Raw genomic sequence first — 17,797 nt, forward strand, 5'->3', positions numbered from 1 at the left:
ATGCACTAGAGAAGGAAATGGCAACCCACTCCAGTGTTCTTGCCTGGAGAATCCCAGGGACGGGGGAGCCTGGTGGGCTGCCATCTATGGGGTCGCACAGAGTCGGACACAACTGAAGCGACTTAGCAGCAGCAGCAGCGGCACCTATGGAGATAAAACTGCTATTTGGTCCACATCACCTGGAATAGAGGTGCTGGTTTGCAGCCAGTGTTTATTTAGATTGGTTAATATGTTGGCGAGTGAATGTTGTCACTCCTGAGTACATGGGTTTGGGAAGTCTGTAGGACAGTTCTCAACCTGGGCTGCAAATTAGAATCATCAGGAAAATTTTTAAACTTTGACTTAGTAAACTACTTCAAACCAACTAATCAAGAACCTCAAGGGGTGGGGACCAAGCGTCGTATTTTTCCCTTGAGTTTGTGTGCTTAGTTGCTCAGTCGTGTCCAACTCTTTGCAACCCCGTGGACTGAGACATTCCAGGCTCCTCTCTCTGTCCATGGGGATTCTCCAGGCAAGAATACTGGACTGGGTTGCCATGCCCTCCTCCAGGGGATTTTCCCAACCCAGGAATCAAACCCAGGTCTGTCACATTGCAGGCATATTCTTTACCAGCTGAGCCACCAGGCTATCCAAGGCTGACAGTCCATCTAAGGGTCTCACATAAGCTGTATGGGGCAGTGGGATGGGGTACAAATTGAGTTAGAAAACACTTCCCAGGAAGAAATAAAGGCATCTAGTTTGTGTCTCGAAAGATCGGTAGGAAAGGCAGTGGGGGAAGGTATGAGTGTTCTGGTCAGAGGAGGAGCATGTGCCAAGGCCCTGAGGTGGCCCCCCTTTCGTGACCTCTGGTGCTTCTCTCCTCTGTAACATGGTCCTCAATGTGTTTATAGGTCTGTCTGCCCATAGAACAGGCAGCTCATGAGACTCAGTGCAGGAAGTTGCCTTATGCATCCCTGTGTCCCCTGCTTTCGGCACAGTAGCCGATGTACAGTAGGAACTACATGCTTGCCCTAAGTGAAGGAGCACCTAATGCCAAAACTGAGGAAGTGGGTCTATGTAAATATGTACTGGTGGTCAGTCATGGACACCTCTGCATTCATCAATGGCGCTTTCAGAGCTTCTCTGCAGGGAGGGTCTAGGAGTCTACTTGCAAAGGTTTAGTGGAAAGAAGGACCAGGGGACTAATTATGAAACAGCAGCTATAGGGCATTCCAGATGTTATTGAAAAACCACCACTGATTCATAACAAAGAGTGGCTTGGGAGGGGACAGGCCTGATTGAGATACTGAGGAGCTCCAATAGCCAAGCATCTCCTCATCCTTTTCACTGGCTTTGGCAGCTTCTAGGGTCACTCTCTTACCCTGGAGGATGCCCAGGACCTAGAGAAGGGACAGAATCTTCCATCAACAACCACATCTTTACCTGAAGATGTCTGAAGGGCCAGGAAGGGGAAGGCAAGGAGGAATCTTGGGTTGACCTTGGAGATGACTTCTTCAGAGGGACGTGAATCATGGCAGGCCTTATAAAAACCCTGGCTTCTGGTTAGAGAATATTGTGGGGCTGGGCTTCCACCATGAAGGAGGGCTAAGTAGGGCTGGGTAAAGGGACACATGGATAAACAAAGTGCTGCTTGGTCTATGGGTCAAGCCCAGCTTTTTTTAGCTGACCGATCAGAGGCAAGTCACCTTACCTTCAGGCCTCTATTAGCTCATCTGCAAACTAGAGATAGTGGAAGAGATTCCTGTGTTCCAACTTCACAGAGTTCAGGGAACATCCAGTGTTACAGTAATGGTTGGAAAATACGTTATAAACTATCAAGTGCTCTACAAATGTGAATGGTTAGTTCTATTCTCATGAGGCTGTTAAAATGATTAATTACAACAATATTATCAGATGGAACATGGCTTCTTAAGTTACAAATAAAAGAACCAGGGTTAACAAGGGGGAGAGGGGCTGTGAAAATAGATATTATTCCAGATCCTCAATCATATACTGTTATTAGAATTATTTTTAATTTTATGGCCTAAGAATCCCCTTTTTCTATAAAATTTAATTAACTCAAGGTTCTATTTAAGCAGCAAGTCGAATGGAATGAAATAACAATCTAAGTTTTATGCCTCCACATGTTTTTTCTCGTTTAATCCTTGAATGGAAATCATCTGGCAAGAGGAGAGTCTGTAGCTCAAGAATGAAGGTTATTTTAAAAGTTGTGCTTAAGGAGAAAATTAGCCAATAAATTATATTTATGATGTTAGTAAAAGTGTGCCACGAGTTCACCACATTTGAAATGTAAATTGTGCAACTTAATTATTAACTTCATTTTAATATTTTCATACCACTGAAAACAGTCATGGGCCATTTGCAAAGCATTGAGCTTCAAGGGCCAAGAATCCCAGAAACCTCCTTTGAATGCATTAAATAGAATTATGCCTTCTGTGGGTTTGGGAGAGAGCCTAAGGATTGGCACTGTTTCACCAAATAATATAAAATATTGCTCACATGCTAAATAAGTCTTCCTAAAGACAAGTAAACGTTTATTATTATATCTGTGGATTGTCCCCAGTAGACTGTAAGCTCCCTGAAGGCTGAAAATTGACATTCCTCCTAAATATGTTCCTAGCACCCAGCACAGGGCCTAACACCTTATAGTTGTCCAGTGTGTACCAGCATATTATGTAGTTCAGTTCAGTCACTCAGTCATGTCCAACTCTTTGTGACCCCATGGACTGCAGCATGCCAGGCTTCCCTGTCCATCACCAACTCCCAAAGTTTACTCAAATTCATGTCCATTGAGTCAGTGATGCCATCCAACCATCTCATCCTCTGTCATCCCCTTCTCCCACCTTCAATCTTTGCCAGCATCGGGGTCTTTTCACATCAGGTGACCAAAGTATTGGAGTTTCAGCTTCAACATCAGTCCTTCCAATGAATATTCAGGACTGATTTCCTTTAGGACTGACTGGTTGGGTCTCCTTGCAGTCCAAGGGACTCTCAAGAGTCTTTTCCAACACCATAGTTCAAAAGCATCAATTCTTTGGCACCCAGCTTTCTTTATAGTCCAACTCTCATATCCATACATGACTACTGGAAAGACCATAGCCTTGACTAGATCGTCCTTTGTTGGCAAAGTAATGTCTCTGCTTTTTAATATTATGTCTAGGTTGGTCATAACTTTTCTTCCAAGGAGTAAGCATCTTTTAATTTCATGGCTGCAGTCACCAACTGCAGTGATTTTGGAGCCCCCCAAAATTATGTAGTTAGGAAAGAAATTAATATATATAGGGCCCTACTGTGTGCCAGGAACCATTTATTCAATCTGAAACCTGAAGAAGGATTGAAAGTGAGTTTATCAGGCTAAGGTGCTTGCTTTTCAGCAAAAAAAAAAAAAAAAGATAATCTTTTGTGCCTTTTTCACCAAGCTTACCCAAACTTCAGAGTCCTTCTAGTAATATAATCAATAAATCTCCAAAGGAGATATTACCATCTCTAATGTCCAGGTAAGAGAAAAGTGGCCCCGAGGAGCTGCAGAGATTATCAGTGATAGAAGATGCAACCCCAGGGATGGAACTCTTCCTGGGCCTAGAGTTCCCAAGTTTGTCAGTAGCGGAGAATATTCCTTTCTTCGTATGAATCTCGGTGTCCCACTTTGCCTGGTTAAAACAAATTTCTAGGGCAGGAGTCCTGTCTGCCAGGACAGACTCTCCCAGTGGTGTTTTTCAGTCCCCTGATTAGAAACTATTACTTAAAATCTGAAGATGAGGAGAAAGGTTTTTTGTTTTTGTTTTTTTGCGGTGGGCAAATTTGCACAAAACACATGATTATATACTTTAAGTCAGGCTATTTGACTCCCGGCCATAGACCTCTTGCAGACTCTGAAGCTGGAAGTGTATACTGATTAATTTCTGAGTGTATCTTAAAGGGCTTCTCCCACTGCTCTGGCTGGCCTTGCTCAGACACTGAGGGATGATGGATGGGAATACAGTTGATATAGTATCCACAGTGATAGAGCTCCTCGGAGTGATTAATCGTGTATATACTGGGTTGTTTTTGATACCCTTCCTAGTATTAAATGATACATTTTCTCCTCCTCCAACTGTATTTTTTATCTTGAAGATGGATTCTTTTGAGGACTGTCATTTGACTGCCTGCTCTTCATGCAGAAAATTCAAGTCCTGGCCTAGGTGGTCTTGAGGTGACCTCTGTGAAACTCAGTTTATTCATCTGTAAAAATGGGGATGACAGTTCATACCTTTCAGGGTCAGTGATATGTACTGAGAAGTGGCCGTGAAGTGGTGACTTGCTGTACTTGGTACAGGAAAAGCATTTTGTAACATGCGGATATACTCAGGAAAGAGAAGCAAATGATAAAGTTACCTCTTGCCTTTGTCTCCTGGAGAAGAGAGACAGTGCTGACATTGGATGGTAAATATGTGTAAAATGGTATTATTATTGCTTATGCAAGGTGGCTAAGCCCAGATCTGCTTGACTAAGCCCAGATAAACAGCCAGGCACACTGAAACAATAACTGATTCTGGCTGCATCTGAGTTGCTGTCTTTGGGATCAAGAAGTATCGTAATGACCAACTGGGTTTATTGTTTATACAGTCATGATGAAAAAGGGAAATGCATGTCCTCAAATCATACTGTTTTTAAAGCATTGCCCAGCAGCATCAGCTCCCCTTGTGGTTACATCATTATCTTTTTGTCTTTTCAGGCTGTGACCCAATTAGAACTTTTTGGGGACATGTCCACCCCTCCTGATATAACCTCTCCCCCTGTAAGTATGCACTGTGCTTGGAGCCCTGCATCTCTTTCCTTTCCTTCTTCAGTTTCATGGTGACAAATATATGGACTTTGGGTAAAATGAAGCTGCTGGTGGATTTCAACTCAGACTCTTCCAGCTGTGTGATTTGGGCATATTAACTAGCAATTCTAAATGTCAATTTCCTCTGCTTTTTTTTAAAAAAAAAAAAAAAAGGAATTATGATGCATGCTCTGTTTTGAGAAATAAATGAGATCATGCATCAGCAGTTACAGACTCTGACTGGGGTGCTTGCCATTTTGCTGGGCAGTGGAAAGAGACAGGAGCAGCTTGTGGTCCTTGCCTGCAAGGAGTACAAGGTCCACCTGGGAATATGGGTGAGAAGCTCCACGAGGCAGCAGATGAGATGAGACATTTGTCATCTCCTACCCAGAAGCCGCACAGCCAGGTGGTCAACCCAGTAAAGGAAGCCTCTTCTCCCCCAGACCTTTCAGCTCTCTGCTGTCTTATTCCCTTCTTTCCTTCCTTTCTTCCTCTTTTCATTTCCTCCTCCCTTCCCACTTGCTTGCCGGCTTCCCTGAGCTTCTCAGGAAGCTTTGGATTCCCAACTCTAGTTTCAGCCATGCTATCTCAGTTATTGCTTGCACTAGGGCAGAGTTCACAGGGAGCCGAAGCAAAATAAAATCCCAGTGCTTTGAGAATGGGAGGCATTCAGAGGCAACCCAGCAGCCACGGCAAAGAGCCAAGCTAGCCCCTCCAGCTCCTGCCCAGTCCACTCCCCGGAAGTGGGCAGAGAGCAGTCAGCCACAGCTGCACCCGCTGAAGCTGCTGGGAGGGGGCGGCCCCTCTGGGGACCACACGTTTAGCGCAAACCCAGGGATGGTGCTACGGTTCATTGGCAAGCTGCGCCTCCCAGAGAAAAGGCTGTAACCTCACTGAGGACAGATGGCAGGAGAGCCTGCTGCCCACAGCTGCCGCCAGGGAATCTGAACACAGTTGCCCTGCTTCCAACACCTGGTACCCAGAGCAGCCGTGAAGGAGGGGCCAGCAGCTCCTATCTCCAGGGATGCTGGTTGGTTCTAGTAAGGCTTTCTCTCCCACCTTCCAGGGAAGGCAGCTGCATTTCTGAACCATGGGGCCATAGAGCTAGAAAGGTCTGGAGTGATCTTCTAGCCTTATTTAGCACCTTCGTTTTACAGATGAACACACTGAGTTCCAGACAGGGCATGTGACTCACCCAAGGTCACACTGGAAGAAAGCAAATGGCATTGATTATGGTCTAACGTGCTTAATGCAGCAGCTCATGGCTGTGTTTCTGGCCCTGAACCTGAGTGCCATCCAAATGGGTATTTAATAATCCTCAGAACAATGCTATGCCTCCTGCAAGCTGCTAATCTAAAAATGGCCTTGTCTAATTGCCATGGTTTCAGGATTAATTGCTTGCCCCAATCTATTCCAAGGGAAAAGAGATAAAGATATTATGTCATCAAATATGCATACTCTGTAGGCAAAAGGTTTCTGGAAAGGCATGGACCTTAAAGAAACAAGTACTCAAGTTTTGATTTCAGTAGCCCTCACCTTACCCACCACGTAATGGAGCAGACATTTCTGAAATTCCAGCGTGGGCCAGGATCTAGAGTTGGCAGCTACTCTAGCATCATTTTTATCATCTTCTTGAGAACATTTGCTTCTTTTTGCAAGTGAAGGTTCAGGCAGGATTCTTCTGGGAGGCACAAGGACCCAAGGGTCTCTGTTCCACTTGCTAATCTTTATTTATTTAGTCAACGCCTGTTTACTGACCATGTATTCAGTGACAGCCTTGAGCTGGGTGCACAGTAGGCCCTGAGTGAGTGTATGTCAGTTTGAATTAACTTCTAAAGAACGAAAGCCAGATATTATGGGATAATATGAGGGCCCAAAGACACCCCCAGAGGGTATGGGCTCAACCTAAAGAGTCATGATGCTGGCCGGTGTTAGCTGAGCACCTGTTCTGTGCTTCAGCATAGTACTAAGTGATTTAAATGCATGATCTCATTGAAGCCTCTCAGCAGCTCTGGAGATAGGTATTGATTTTCTCATTTCATGCTCTGTATACATAGCAGCTCATGGTCTGCAATTCACAAAAAGTGGCCAGGACCAGGGCTTGCTTCTGCAGCACCTCCCCGCTTAACTTCTGGGCCTGCTGCCTCCCACGCTGGTCAGCGATAAGGCTCTCCCAGGAGCCTCACACCCTCCGCCTCTCTGTCTGACAGACTCCTGCAACTCCAGGTGATGCCTTTATCCCGTCTTCATCTCAGACACTTCCGGCGAGTGCAGACGTGTGTGGTTCTCTACCTTTTGGCACTGCTGCTGTACCCTCAGGTAAGCCCCTTCCACTTCCACCCACCTCCGTCCACCAAGAGAAGGAAAAGGCTGACTGAACCAGCTGCCAGGCTATGCCAGACACCTCTGGGACGACCATTCTCTCCCTGTGACTCTTCAGGTGACGCTGAGAAGCCGCCAGGGCAGGGAGTAGTATGCTTACTGAGCTCTGGTATGCGGGAGGCTGGAAACCCGTCATGTCTTGAACCTGAAAGGTCAAGATTCCAGATGTATAGCTTTGGGGAGCTCAGTGCGCACACAGCTCTGTGAATCCGTGCAAATCCTGATTGACACTGTCAGCTCAGTTGGATGTGGGAAAGGTGCGGGTGGGGAAGGGGCAGCTATGCTCCACCGACCTCTTGAGATCTGAGTGATAGAAGGGGTGGAGGCCCAGGGAAGGGGAGGTTCCCCATGCAAAGAGGAATACTTAGGAGTTCTGCTGACAGTGAACAGTGAACTGCAATGTGGCTTAGTGACTTAAAGAGTATTTGTTCTGTTTTCCAAATATTCTTTTACAACAGGGTAAAAATACATATAGCAACAGTGTTACAGGTGCACATCGGTGGGGTCTGAGGCATCTTGTTTCCATGGCATTAGGCAGTCCATGAAGTCAGCCCATTCTACTTGGACATGGCCAAAGGTGGTGTTTTGCTGTTGGTTTTGTTCAGTCATATCTGTCTCTTTGTGACCCCATGGACTGCAGTATGCCCGGCTTCCCTGTCCTTCACTACCTCCCAGAATTTGCTCAAATTCACGCCCATTGAGTCAGAGATAAGTGGTGTTACTTATGCTGTTTGCACACCGGGGTTCTTAAAGACTTTTTTCCTTAACTACATATTTGAAATATGTGGCGTTATCTTTTTCTACTTTATTTATATAAAGGATGGAGTTGGTATGTTTTAAAATATCAATTTCTTGCATTTTTCTATAAATAACTACTTTTAATTATATAGTGTTAGAAACAAATTCTTGCCACCAGATATAAACCTTATTGTTACTTAAAGTAAAATTAAAATTTCATACTCTGTTCTGAAATAGTTATTCCTCCTGAGCTGAAGGATCAGCAACAGAGGTTGGTAGCTAATATGTCTAACTCACAGTTGAGAATCTATAGGTAGCCTAGAAATGTCTTTAATTAGTAAGCTTCCCAATCAAAGCTGTTTCACCCAAACCTATAATGGAACAGTGGCAATAGTTTTCCTTACCTGAACTGGATATTGAAATGTCCTTGGGAGTAACGGAATCTGTTGTTTTAAGTAAGAATAATAGTTCTCCATCAGAGCTGTCAGCCTTGCATTCAGAATAACCATGCTTTGTCCCATTTGATTCGTGAAGATATACTGGGACAGAGGATGGGACCTCTAGGCACCAAATTTACTCATTTTCAGGCATGTTTATGCCATAAATTTTCACTGAGTATGCACTGTGGGCCAGGTTCTATTCGAGGTGTCTGGGGTGGGTCAGTGACTGCAATAGACACAGACCCCTGGCCGCAGAGAGCTTACTTTCAAGTGCGGAGAAGGACAACATGAAAATGAGTAACTTATCATAATCTGTTAGGAATAGTGGATGAGTGGTATGAACAGAAGGAAATGTGGAGCAGGGCAGGTGTGAATGGAGGTGATGGTCAGGAGGAGGGGCTCATGCAAACATGTGATATGAGCCAGGAATGTGTCAGGGTCAAGAGTACTCCCAGTGGCCCCTCCCAGCCTCCACCCCCTTTCTCTGTAAGCAAGAGGGACTGGATTCAGGTCTGGCCCTTACACTTGACTAAAATGCCTGAGGACCTGCCTGTACTCTGGGCCCTCTGCCCAGCCGGGGCCAGGTTATGGCTTTAAAGAACTCTATTTTACAACTTACCACTTGATCAGCCATGTTGCACACTGTGGACAAACCACTCCACCCATTCAGATTCTGTTTCTTTAGCTGCTTAAAAAAATGATAAATTACCTCCAAGATTTCAGTTTTTACAATGTAAGTCTAAAATTGATTTCAGTTAGCATATTTTTGCTTTCTTACTCTACTTAAGCTCTGCCAAGAAACAAAACTGGGCTTCAGGTAGTGTTAAACTGTCCGCCTTCTTCTTCCTTTAACTGGCCTTAAAAATCTCTGCAGCTGTTGAATCTCCATCTCGCTGTCCCTAATTGCCCTGCCAGCGACAGGGAGGTGGGAAATGACCTGGGGTGTGTAGTGCAGTGAACAGGCTGAGTTTGAGCCCTGGCTCAGCCATTTATCTATAAGCTTTAGACTCCTGGGAAAATTACTTAACCAGTCAGAGCCAGAGTTTCTTCATTTTTACAACTGAATTTAAAATAATACTTACCTTGCAACAATATCATGAGAATTAAATGAAATAAAATCCAGTGCTTCTGAAAAATGCTGGCATGTTGTAAATCCTTTGTGTAGAAAATGCTAGTATTATTATTACTCTGACATCTAAAGTAGAAGAAAATATGTCTTGTTTTTACCTTTTTTTTTTCCTTTTCCTTCTTGGGATGCTCCCTTTAAAAAAAAATAGCATGTAATAAAGTTTAGGTTTTTGGCCTTCTAAGCACATGGCAGAGCTGGCCTGAAGGGCTGGAGAGTATATAAATACAGACCCTTCTACTAACCAGCTGGGTGACACTCAGCTATATAATTTCAGAGCCTCAGGGAACTTATCTGTAAAATGGGGATGATGATTCTACCTCATCGAGCTGTTCCTGAATTAATCACATGTAGTAAAACATTTAAAACAGTACCTGGCAGTATTTACATAAGTAAATACTCAGTAAAAGTTCTCTGCCCTACTCACCAGGGATCCTGACTCTTCTATCTGGATAGATACTCTGGGTAGCCACGTCAAACCTTCCACTCTGGAAGCTGTCAGTTCCTCGTATGCAGATTAAAGAGATATTTTTCAATATTTATTTGGCAGTGCCAGATCTTATTTGTGGCAGGTGGGATTTAGTTCCCTGATTAGGGGTTAAACCCAGATTCTCTGCATTGAGAGCATAGAGTCTTAGCCATTGGACCACCAGGGAAGTCCCAATTCAAGAGCTATTGATAACAGCCACCCCAGAGATTTGTTGAAGGATCAGCTTCACAAAAAAAACGTGAGCTCCACTAGGGTAAGGATTTATTTTATTTTATTTATTTTTAATACTGTCTTGTTCTTCACTGAATCTCCAGAGACAGTGTTCGCCACCCAGGAGGACTACTTTTGAACAGATGCAGCAAGTGACATAATGTAGATGAGAGGTACCACGCAAGTTCTGTATATATGTGGGAGAAATCCTTCCGTTTTCAGTGTTTTCTTACCTTTTAGTCTGCCTTTTTTTTTCCCCCTAAATAGTGAGGGTATTCCCAGGTGCAGCATCTGGTTATAAATTGCAGTTTTCAACACTTTAAAAAATCTAACTGCAAGGCAGAGAGAGATTTATGATTGATCTGAGCTTCGTGGCATAAACAGATGCTCACTGGCACCTCCTTCCTCTGCTGTTGAACGTTAGCGAGTAAACAGTTACTAGGCTGCTAAGTGGCCGCAGTGGCCGCCGCGCAGCGGCTTTCCATGTCTAATGCTAGTGCAGCCCTGCCACTGAGATGTCCCGTCAGGGACACATGATGCCACATGGCCAGAGAGCCTGAGCTCACAGGTCTGGGGAAACTGCCGGGACCCCGCTCAGGAAAAGCAAGTGAGACCTGCAAGTTCCCAAACATGATACCTAATTACCCTTGCTGTCTTTTTTTTTCTTTTGAATATTGTACTTTGGTCTGAAGCAGATGGCATGAAGCCAGGGAGACATGCTAACAGCTCTCTCCAGAAAAGTGTGTACAGCCCATCTGTTGGTTCCTTGTGGATAAAAGGGAAAAAAGGACAGGGGGGGAAAAGCCTGCCACCAGCAGTAGACTGACTGATCAGAGATCATAGCACGTATGGTTGCTGGAGTTGACTTGGACACTTAGAAAAATGCAGTGAGTTTATTCCACCGTGACTCACTCACCTCTATCCAGAGCCTTTCTCCAGCCTTAAGCATTTATGGAGCAGTGGACGTGTGTCCACGACTGTGCTGGACACAGATGGGGGAGGCAGAAAGAGATAAAAGGTTCCTACTCACAGGGGCTCTCCAGTCTAATGAGAGAAGACAAAATCACTGTGCAGTCACAACACTAACTTTTTACTGTGATGTGCACCACGAGAGAGATGAACATAAGGACCTGTGCCTGACCAGAGGAGAGCCACTGGGCATAGAGGGCAGAGGTGATGCTGACCTGAGTCTCCAAGAGCGGAGGAGGGACAGTCATGTGAAGAAGTAGGGATGGGTTTCCATGCAGGTAAGCCAGCAGAGAAGAGGGAGCAGGTTGCAACTGCTGCAGGGAAGGGTGCCAATGAGAGCAAATGGGAAAAGGGGTGAAGAGGTGAAAAGGGGCTGACCCATAGCCCCAAGATAAGCTAAGTTCTCTGGGCATCATTTTCTAGGTGATGAAGCACTGTACCGCTGACCCTTGAACAATAAAGGCCTGAATTGCACAGGTCTACTTATATGTGGATGTTTTTCAATAAATACTACAGGAGTACTATGTATGATCCAAGGTTGGTTGGTTCCATGGGTGCAGAACCAGGTACATGGACTGTCAACTCTAAGTTACACGTGGATTTTCCATTGCTCAGGACTCAGTGCCCTTAACCTGAGCATTATTCAAGGGACAACCGTATTTGCATTTTAGAATATGGTGGCAGTGAGGAGGGTGGGATGGAAGCCAAGCATAAAAGTCTGACTGGAGACTGAAACCTTCCATCCATTTACCAAAATGGGCATCAGGGTTGGCATGGTAGGAAAATCCATGGGCAAGTCTTCACCCTGTCAGACTCAGTGCCCCTCTTTATGTTAAGGATCTATGATATCTCCTTTACTATCGTGAAATGAAATTCATCAAGAATATAAAATATCTATGCAATTGTTCAAAAATCAATATAGTGTCTTAGCTGTAGTAGAAAGAAGAAATAAAAGCAAATTTATAATAAAAAGATATGTTTTTCCATTAGGAAATACCCAGGTGCCACCACACTGGCTTTCCTCATAGCTCAGTTGTTAAAGAATCTGCCTGCAATGCAGGAGACCTGGGTTTGATTCCTGGGTTGGGAAGATCCCCTGGAGAAGGAAATGGCAACCCACTCCAGTATTCTTGCCTAGAGAATCCCCATGGACAGAGGATGCTGGCAGGCTACAGTCCATGGGGTTGCAAGAGTCGGACATGACTTAGCGACTAAACCACCACCACCACCACCACCACACTAGAACACATACTAAGTGATCAGATGTGTGTACCTAAAGGCAACAATAGAACAGACCAACCAGAATAGGAGTGTTAACGCTGTCTCCAATGCCATGAAAAGGAACCACAATTTTCCAAGTTGTTGGTCAACTCTTGACTATGTTCCAAAGAAACAAAGTATAATCTTCCCCAGTGTATGCATTTCTGAAAAATTAAGTGAATTAAAACTGTGCCAAGAAACTTTAAATTTCCACGTGATTCAAAGTACACACAAATTATCACAAATTGTTTGTCATGCACGTCATCTCCCATATTATAGGAGGTCTAGTATCAATGCTCTTGACCCTTAAATGTCAGTACTGCCCCCCACCCCACCAAGTTTTCCTGACAATCAAAACACACCCCAGGATTTTCTAATCATCCCCTAGGAGGCAGTAGAGCTCCCACCAGGAACCATTCAGATCAGATCAGATCAGTCGCTCAGTCGTGTCCGACTCTTTGCGACCCCATGGGAGGCACGCCAGGCCTCCCTGTCCATCACCAACTCCTGGAGTTCACTGAGACTCACGTCCATCAAGTCAGTGATGCCATCCAGCCATCTCATCCTCTGTCGGCCCCTTCTCCTCCTGCCCCCAATCCCTCCCAGCATCAGAGTCTTTTCCAATGAGTCAACTCTTCGCATGAGCTGGCCAAAGTACTGGAGTTTCAGCTTTAGTATCATTCCTTCCAAAGAAATCCTAGGGCTGATCTCCTTCAGAATGGACTGGTTGGATCTCCTTGCAGTCCAAGGGACTCTCAGGAGTCTTCTCCAATACCACAGTTCAAAAGCATCAATTGTTTGGCGCTCAGCCTTCTTCACAGTCCAACTCTCACATCCATACATGACCACAGGAAAAACCATATCCTTGACTAGATGAACCTTTGTTGGCAAAGTAATGTCTGTGCTCTTGAATATGCTATCTAGGTTGGTCATAACTTTCCTTCCAAGGAGTAAGTGTCTTACCCGTCAAAGTCAATGGGAAAATTAGAAAAACGAAGTTGCAGAATTCTTTGTTGTTACATTGAAGTCATTGTATTATTCTGTGACAGGCAACATAAGCAAGCTGTCAGCACCAAGCCTCTTCACCTTTTGCTACAGAGAGATATAATGATTTTAAAAGAAGCACAAGTGATACTTTATACCATAATAACAGAAACAATATAATTTCCACTTATTAAGTGCTCACAACGTGTTACGTATAGTATTAGGTGCTTCACAAAATCCCTGCAGGGTCGATATCATTATCTCCATTTTAGGGATAAGGTGATTGGTGCTCAGAGAGGAAAAGTAGAGTGTCAGTATGTGTCTCATTTCCTTCACTAGGACCAAGGTGATCTGATAAGGGTATTGTCTATTTTGTTTGTTGCCACTCCTGCCTCGTTCCATAAAAGTATTGAACAAATTAATTAGCAGGAAGCCTGTGTTTCTGTATCCACCCTTCTGGAGCCTCCTCTCACCTTGTAAGGAAATGGACTGGCTTTGAAAGTTGGCTGCATCTCTTATGAATCAGTTGAAGGGCAGGTGGATCTGGGGCTAGTGCATGGGTGAGGCAGCCCACGTGTCATTTCTCTGGGTTCACCAGAGTCATCAATGCAACCCAGGTCATTTTGGAAGCTGCTAGGAAACCACACATGCACCCTCTTTTTTCCTGGTCCTACCGTTCTGTACCTGCAAATTCCTTCTGGTGGCCATAAAAATGCTTATTCTGAGAGATCAGTCTTCATCCTCTACTCTGCCTACACTGGCCGTCTGTCTCCTGGGCTTGATTGCACCCTGAGAAGGGCGGGAACCCCTGGAAGGACATGGGAGTCTCCTCCAGGCCCACAGTAAGCTAAAATATCTGATGGTTGGACTAACTTTATGGACTCTGCTAAGATCAGAAGTCAGTCTTGGCCATCTGGGCGAGGTAGTAGGGGGCAGTGGAGAGAATGCTGGTTCTGGGGACAGATAGCCTCAGTTCAGACCCTGATTTCAGCTTAATGTCCACTGTGTGACCCTGTGCGAATTACTTTTCCTCTCTGAGCACCAATCACCTTCTCCCTAAAATGGAGATAATGATACCTGCAGGGATTTTGTGAAGATGTGAAGCACCTAATGCTATACCTAACATGTTGTAAGCACTTAATAAGTGGAAATTGTGTTGATTCTGTTATTATGGTATAGAGTATCACTGTACTCCTTTTAAAATGATTATATCTCACTGTAGCAAAAAATTATGGTAACGTAAGTGAGTACCCTCCCTGGAGTTTTGCAGTGACCCATCTGTGCCACGGTATGTGGTATTCCTAAATAGATTACTAAGCTACATTTTTTAATCTCTAAGATTGGTATAACAATAATATATAATAATACCTAGAACTACGTTTTATTGCCTGTTTGTTACATATCAAGGAAGGTGTTAAGTAATTTTATAGGCTGTGATTCAAATCATACTAATGGTTAACATTTACTCAATATTCATTTTATGTCAGCCACAGTTCTCTATATCTTAAATGTATAATCTCAGTCTTTAACCCAACGAGGCAAAAGGTATTTTCTGCCCATTTTGCAGATAAGGAGAGGCTTAGAGACCTTCTTAAGCTCTCCCCAGATTCCACAGATAAGAAGTGGCAGTCTGAGTTTCAACCTTGGTCTCAATCATGTTGCACACGGTTTTGATGTGGAGAAGGAAGATGTAGCCTGATTTTACAACAAAGAGCTTGACTCTTAGCAGAAGCAATGGGGATGCCTTCATTCTAGCAAGAAGGGGAAGCAAGATTCAAACCCAGATGTGCCTGTTTCCAGCACTCTGCCCTTCCCACTGAGCACACTGGTTCCTGAGCTGTATGATGTCAGAAACCTTTAAGAATGATAAGACTGTAACTACTCTAAGAACTATACCATTATTATTAGTACCCCCAAATGCCTGCCTGGCTTGCTCCCTCACTGCATTCTAGTTTCTACTTACAAGTCATCTCCTTAGAGCAGTTTTCCTGATCACAACTGTAGAAGGCAGACCCCGGGAGAGCAGGGACTTCTGTTATACTCCCCTTTGCAACCTAGCACACAGCCTGAGACTGAGTAGTCACTTGATACCTTTCTGCCAATCACTTGACTCCCTGAATGCTTCTTGCCCAGGGCTCCTGACTCTTCTTTTTCACGCCTGCAGGTTATGTTGCTATGGGCGCCGTCCTCCCATCCTTCTGGGGCCAGCAGCCCCTTGTCCAACAGCAGATCGCCATGGGTGCTCAGCCGCCAGTCGCTCAGGTGATGCCGGGGGCTCAGCCCATCGCATGGGGCCAGCCGGGTCTCTTCCCTGCCGCTCAGCAGCCCTGGCCCGCTGTGGCCGGGCAGTTTCCGCCAGCCGCCTTCATGCCCACACAAACTGTTATGCCTTTGCCAGCTGCCATGTTCCAAGGTCCCCTCACTCCCCTTGCAACCATCCCAGCCACGGGTGACTCCGCCAGGTCAAGTCCACAGACCGACAAGCCCAGGCAGAAAATGGGAAAAGAAATGTTTAAGGATTTCCAGATGGCCCAGCCTCCACCTGTGCCCTCCCGCAAACCCGACCAGCCCTCCCTCACCTGCACCTCAGAGGCCTTCTCCAGTTACTTCAACAAAGTCGGGGTGGCACAGGATACGGATGACTGTGATGACTTTGACATCTCCCAGTTGAACTTGACACCTGTGACTTCTACCACGCCATCGACCAACTCACGTGAGTGTCCTTCTCTGGAGACATAAACCCCTGGGAACAACTGATGCCTTGTTTCTGCTGTCAGAGAAACCACCTCAGTTGCAGTCAACAGGCCTCTTTGTTTATATCACTACTATTACTACCACTAACAATCGCCTCCCATTATTAGATGCCAATTATATGTACCTTCTCCATGCTTTATATGTGTTATTTCCATACTCTAACAATGCTTATGGCAAGTTTTGTTAGACCTGTTTGACAGATAATGAAAATGAGATTCAAAGACAAAGAAAATAGACAGAAGGGTAGAACTGAATACAAGCCTGTTATTTTCCTAGCATGTCACCCGCTTTTTCTGTTTTTGTTCATTCGCTCCTTCGTGTGTTCATGTATGTATATCCCAGCTCTGATACATAGTTTTGGGTATGGTTTATTGAACTAAAACTGAATGGAGTACGTGCATTTAAATTTTTTTAGGAACAAGGATAAAAAAATTAGAAAATTAAGATCAGAAGAAAATGCAGGCCAGAGACAGAGCAGTTGTAAAGCCTCCCACAACAGGTAGAGTAGCAGCCAGAATGTGGCTCAAAGCTTCACGTAGTCAAAGGGAAAAACAAATTAGTGGTTGTAGCAGAACACTCTGGACTAGGAATCCAGAGAGCAGCTTGATTACGTCTTAGTTTTGTGCCAATGAGCAAGTCATTTTATTTCTTTGTGCCTCAGTTTCCTCAACTATCTCAGGCTAAGGATCATAAAAAGCATTCAGTGGTACAGGTACTAAAACATCACAACCCTCACAGAGTAGCAAGTATTTTTTTCATCATTGTTATGGCACACCCAGTGGATTCACGCAGAGTCCTGGCCTGAGGTTCTAATCCTGCCTTCTCTACCCCAAGCTGTATCTTTGGGCAAGTGTGTGCTTCTTGTAACCTTCCTTGTGTCTTGGGTAGGATAAGTGAGCTGGTTTCGATAGCTGTGTGCCTTGTCCTGTCTGTGGCATTCCGTGATTCTCCCCCAACTCACCTTTCTACTGCCAGCCTCTGGCAAACCAATACCGTGCAGCCAAACAGAATCCAGATACACTGGGGTACACTGATGCCAGCTCGACACCAACCCAGGAAGGTGCCTGGTGATCCAGCCTGTGCCTTAACAGTTGATAAGGGGGAGGAAAAGGCTCATGGCACAGCGAGGTTGGCGTTTTCATTACTGTCAGATGATGCGGATCACTGCTTAGCAAATACCGTGAATTGTTAAAGAATTTAAGATGTTAACACAATTAGATAATGTCACTCCAGCCAGGTCCAGGATGCTGCTCTGAAAATGAACCTCTTCTATGGGTATAAAGAGCCTACTTCTTCTCAGGCCGTATGATCTACATGGTGGGGGCATCTCTATTTACTCCAACTCACAGGGTTTCAATGAAGAATCATGAATTTAAAAAAAATGAAACGCTGAAGAAATGACAGCCATGCATAAATAAGCAAGCATCTTTTGAAAGCAAATGTCTCTCTTTCAAGGGGCTGGTGTGCTAGCTACATATAAAAGAGGGAAGTGTAAATTCTCTGAGGACAGGGAATATGTCTTAGTCATCCTCGTGTCGCTACACTTTTTTTGATGCTCCTGTGGTATCTGGCACATGGAGGTATTTTGGAAGGTTGTAGAGAATGAAGGAAAATGAACAAAACAAAAGCCACTTAGTAAC

The 17,797-nt window shown here is 44.7% G+C and overlaps 1 protein-coding gene across 7 annotated transcripts in view; it reads left to right on the forward strand.

Annotated features, from left to right (window-relative positions):
• Positions 1-17,797, forward strand: part of DAB1 (DAB1, reelin adaptor protein) — a 1,342,273-nt gene that overhangs the window by 1,305,752 nt on the left and 18,724 nt on the right. For all 7 annotated transcript variants that reach the window (XM_027537117.1, XM_027537115.1, XM_027537119.1 and 4 more), the window contains 3 exons: positions 4,715-4,777; positions 7,015-7,123; positions 15,568-16,116. In XM_027537117.1, coding sequence (XP_027392918.1) covers positions 4,715-4,777; positions 7,015-7,123; positions 15,568-16,116 — 721 coding nt within the window. The remainder of the gene's footprint in view (positions 1-4,714; positions 4,778-7,014; positions 7,124-15,567; positions 16,117-17,797) is intronic.

The sequence above is a fragment of the Bos indicus x Bos taurus genome, chromosome 3, assembly GCF_003369695.1.
Source record: "Bos indicus x Bos taurus breed Angus x Brahman F1 hybrid chromosome 3, Bos_hybrid_MaternalHap_v2.0, whole genome shotgun sequence".
Lineage (NCBI taxonomy): Eukaryota > Metazoa > Chordata > Mammalia > Artiodactyla > Bovidae > Bos > Bos indicus x Bos taurus.